This window comes from Oncorhynchus clarkii, chromosome 19 (assembly GCF_045791955.1).
Source record: "Oncorhynchus clarkii lewisi isolate Uvic-CL-2024 chromosome 19, UVic_Ocla_1.0, whole genome shotgun sequence".
Classification (NCBI taxonomy): Eukaryota; Metazoa; Chordata; class Actinopteri; order Salmoniformes; family Salmonidae; genus Oncorhynchus; species Oncorhynchus clarkii.
The window spans coordinates 41,000,206-41,004,815 of record NC_092165.1 but is presented as its reverse complement, the minus strand read 5'-3'; the positions used below and the strand labels follow the sequence as shown (position 1 = coordinate 41,004,815).

Here is a 4,610-nt window from a genome sequence, read left to right as displayed (position 1 = left end):
TATGGGGTAAAAGGAAAAACATATATTTCCCAATTCAATGGTGGCGAACAGTGACAAAAGGCTTTGAGGGTGGACAGCTATATAAACTGCCTGTCTCAATGCAACACACCAACAAGACATTGTGTTCTTCACATAAAATATAACAGAATGAGTCATTACCTAATGTGAATAGAATGCTGAAAAACACAGGAAGGTTACATTACGTTAAAAACATGTAAAAAAATTGTTGACCAATTCACATCAAAGAGTAGTCCATTCATCTGGAGGGAAATTGCTTGCCACACCTTAAACCACAGCTTTTAGTTATGCAGTTAAAATAGGTCTCAACATATACTGGCAATTAGCCTACATAAAAATAACATCTTTAAGCACAGTACTGAAGCACTGAAGGTGTTTTGTGTTGGATATTTTAACACCTGGCAGTTTGTAGCACATCAAACGTGCGAGCTCTGCAAATTTCATTTTACCTTTATTTAACCAGGTAGGCAGGTTGAGAACAAGTTCTATTATAAATAATTCCTCAAGGGGATAAACGCTCACATAAAGCAGATAATAATTTCCCCAATGCAAGGGTGGTAAACTATAAGCAAAGAATAATCACAATCCTATCTCTAGCCTTTTGTACATACTTTCTTATAATGGATTTTGAGTCCTTGGGAAGCTGTGTATTATGATAACTGTGTTCCTTTGTATTTATTATGGATCCCCATTAGCTGCTGCCAAAGCAGAGTCCAGCAAAATGAAGGCAATTTATTCAATTAAATCACTTTTGGTCAAGTTATGATCAAAATAAGAAAATGAGACATGTAAAATTACTTTTTTAATTAGACATTACAATGACATTGTTCTGTACATGGTTCTCCAAGTCAACATAGGAATAAGAGAGCTGAAACAAAACAATTTCACCAGGGAGCTGCTCTCTCCCATTGCATGACAGGCCCACTCTGCTGAAGGGTTACTATACTTCTGTACTCATGCTGCAGATACAGGCTAGTAAAAGGTCTCGCATCCTGAGACATATGAATGGTAGTAGGTTGAGAGCTCAGAGCTGAATGGCATTCCTTTGGAAATATTGAGTCCATTGACTTCATAACCATCAATGTTACCCTATGAACAAAAGCTGCATTCTGAAAAGCATGTTTGGGTTAACTGAGACCTGTTTCAGTTTGCTTGAGCACAATCTGGGGTCAAAACACAAGTACACAAAAAGATCAATTAATTCACAATATAGCCCACTATAGGGAATCACTTGTGCAACTGGGTTCCAGATGGTGAGTCTAAGCACTACACTCTGGCTGTGTCCCAACTCTGTCTTGTTTTGTTACTTACTAAAACTGCATACTGTGTACTAATCGTACTAAATACTATTTAGAACGTACTGTTCAGTAAAATCAAATACAGTAAGCAACAAATAACATACTAGGCTCATCCATACTGAGAATGCATAATCTAATGCTCAAATTGTATTGATTCCTGCCATTCGTTTATTTTTGGTAAAGCACATCACCATATCTGATTATCAGCTCTTATCAAACAAGTGGGTCTTGAAAAACTATTCTCTTCCTTAATAGTGTTTTACTAGATGAAATGTCCGAAATGAGTATGACATCCTGGCATTTAAAGCATACACAATTTGACATTGCACATACTATGAAACATTTTTGCATACCCAAAACACCTACTATTTTGAATGCAAGTATGGGTATTCGGACACAGTCAATGTCTTTCCTGACAATTTTGTCACAACAATGTCCAGAATGTTGACAATTAAATGTACGCAATGGCAAAACCTTTAAATCACACCTTGCAGTGTTTTCGTCAATACAAATCTAAAACAAATACCTACATTTTCTAAATGGTTTCTGTATTAAAAACATGTTTAATATAAGGTGTTGTAGTTGTCCCAAACAAGCTAGACTAAACATCAGACTTTAGTTCTGAAAGGAAAAACTATGAATCAGACCCTTATGTTACTCACAATCCAACAATATCTTTAAAGCATACATGAACCAAGCCTGAGCCCTAATGAAAATACAAATCCAGCTCCATTAGAAAATATATAAAAATGTGATAAAGAATAGGCAAAGTTGGTAATCTCTGTAGCTTTGAATTATGAACACATTTAATTGATATTCATCAAGCCACATAACGTCCCCTAGGCTTGCTACAGAGTAGAAGCTAACCCTTATTCATGACTCCAATTCCACTGCATTACATTGAGCCATTGGACTTGGCTCAATGCCAACACTGCACAAATGCTCTGCCTAAACTCAAATACACCTTGCACGCGATACAGTTTTGGAAACATTTGGAACTTAACTTACATATTAGCAAAATATATATTTTTCAAATACAAAATATACACGTACTCTAAGCAGTTTAGGAAAGTTGCACCCGGCTGTATTTTCAAGAACACCGCCTCCAACAGGCTACACTTCCTTCCCTCCAATTTCCACTTTAAAAGTCTCCAATGGCGCGTAAAGGTTACTACAATCTTCACTTTGTTGATCTACGTGCGTGCAAATTTTGGAGCAGCGGACCCCTGTTGGTAAAATGACATCTTCACCGGTCCCACTCTAATTCACAAGGGGGCGACAGCATTTATTTTTTATTTTTGTCATTTCCTTTTGTGAAATCAAGGAAGAGTCGCCTTCCCTTGCTAGTAGTAGCTAGTTGGCAGCATGGCTAGCTGGCATTAGCCTGACTAAAAACATAGCTAGCCTTTTTAGCTTCTCACATCTCCATGCGAAAACGTACAGGAGGGTAGCTCTCCGGGGAACAGGGTTGGAGAGCCCGGCATACAGCATTGGTCAGATCAAGGAACCATGCGGCAACACTGCCCCCATGTTGCGGAAGGAATGGTACAGCACTCCAAAATGTTCAGGTAGTACAAAAGTACGGTGAATGCCGGAGCGCATTACAAGGAGCCTCCTGTACGCTACATGGCTTCCGCAGTGTGAATTTACCTTAACCGGGGAGGACGTTTCATACCTCGGCAGAGGGCCGTTAAAAAATGTATAATGCCAGGTGCAACTTCGCTAAACTGCATCATTTGTATTTGAATGATTATTTCACCCTGATGTGAAAGTTTGCAACTAAAGGTTTCCAAAACTGTATCGCAAGCAAGGACTATTAAAGTTTCTAAACGTTAAAACAGAGCACCTGGAATGTAGTTCACATGGAGCCAGCTGTACTCCATACCATCAGCTAAGAACCCAAGACAGGGACCGGCTTTAAGACACCTTGGGTTCTCAAGAGCTAAGTAGAAGCAAACTATAAGCCAGAAAACCAAGTTTATAAAGATAAATTAGTTATAGGGTCATCATAGTAATAAAAAATAAATGGAGATCAAACTTCTCTTTATTATATATTTATTTGAGAAGTAAAGTGTTACTTGCCTCAATTTGACTTTTTTGTAGTTTAATCTAAAACAGTAATCACTCAATCATTAGGATTTGTAATTTGATGTTAGCCATGTCAAACCCTCATATAGTCCGTCTCCCGTCGTCGCACAGGAGGGCTGAACATACCAATTCCTATCTCTAATGCGGGTCAATCCTAGTTTCTCTTGGATTTCGTGTGGCTTCATGGCATCGGGCAGGTCTTGCTTATTGGCAAAAATCAAGATGATGGCGTCCCTCATCTCACGGTCATTAATGATGCGATGGAGTTCCTGCCTGGCCTCATCAATGCGATCTCTGTCTGCGCAATCCACAACAAAGATTAACCCTTGAGTGCCCGTGTAGTAGTGTCGCCACAGGGGACGGATCTTATCTTGGCCTCCAACGTCCCATACATTGAATTTTACATTTTTGTAAGTCACAGTCTCAACGTTGAAACCAACTGTGGGAATTGTGGTGACCGACTGTCCAAGTTTCAGTTTGTAAAGGATGGTGGTCTTTCCAGCAGCATCAAGTCCAAGCATCAATATTCTCATCTCCTTGTTGCCAAAGATTTTCGATAGCATTTTCCCCATCATGTAAACAGTGCATAAATATTCCGTTCAAAATGAAAAAAATGGTTGGATTCTTCAATATTTCCCTTTTAACTTCCTTAATGTCAAAACCATGCAGGTTAACTTTATTTGCTTAACCGGGCGTAACTAGGCAACTAATTACAAATGGACATGGTGTGAAATATGAAGCTCAAACTGAGTCATGTGAGGGTCTATCAATGCTTCACAATGTGTCGGCCAAAGAAAGGAATCTCAAACTGGCAACAATAATATTCCTGGTGGCAAATCATTAGCTAACTTGTAGTATTGCTGTTCATAACTTAAATTCTCAGAGTTTGAGACATCCAAGTTCAAATGTGTACCCAAAGGTGAGATAAGTAAATTGTATGACAAGCCGTCTAAGTATATTGTTACTTCTTAATTGTAGCTGTCACAAAATGTTCATACTATTGATTTCTATTCTCTTCAGGGTCGGGAGGGGCGGGGTAGTGGATCTGTTGATAGAGCAAGGAAGTCAAATAGGCCCTCCAAAAAACCTGCGGTACTTCTTACTTCCTCTTGGTGAATGTGTCTCGAGGTCCCCCTCCTCGTCCCGATCAACACCACCGGAGGAGAAAGGCAATGTTCTGCAGCTATTCCATCAAACGTCACGCTG

General features: G+C 39.2%; 1 protein-coding gene across 1 annotated transcript; it reads right to left on the bottom strand.

Annotated features, from left to right (window-relative positions):
- Positions 1 to 807: 807 nt before the first annotated feature.
- On the bottom strand, positions 808 to 4,194 carry LOC139375201 (ADP-ribosylation factor 6-like). The gene has a single exon (XM_071116774.1). It carries the CDS (start codon positions 3,977 to 3,979, stop codon positions 3,449 to 3,451), a length of 531 nt encoding a protein of 176 aa, XP_070972875.1. The 5' UTR covers positions 3,980 to 4,194; the 3' UTR covers positions 808 to 3,448.
- Between the last annotated feature and the right edge of the window lie 416 nt (positions 4,195 to 4,610).

Bases quoted from the DNA above. Each gene is read 5' to 3' on its own strand.
- LOC139375201 (XM_071116774.1), bottom strand. From the start codon at position 3,979: ATGATGGGGAAAATGCTATCGAAAATCTTTGGCAACAAGGAGATGAGA.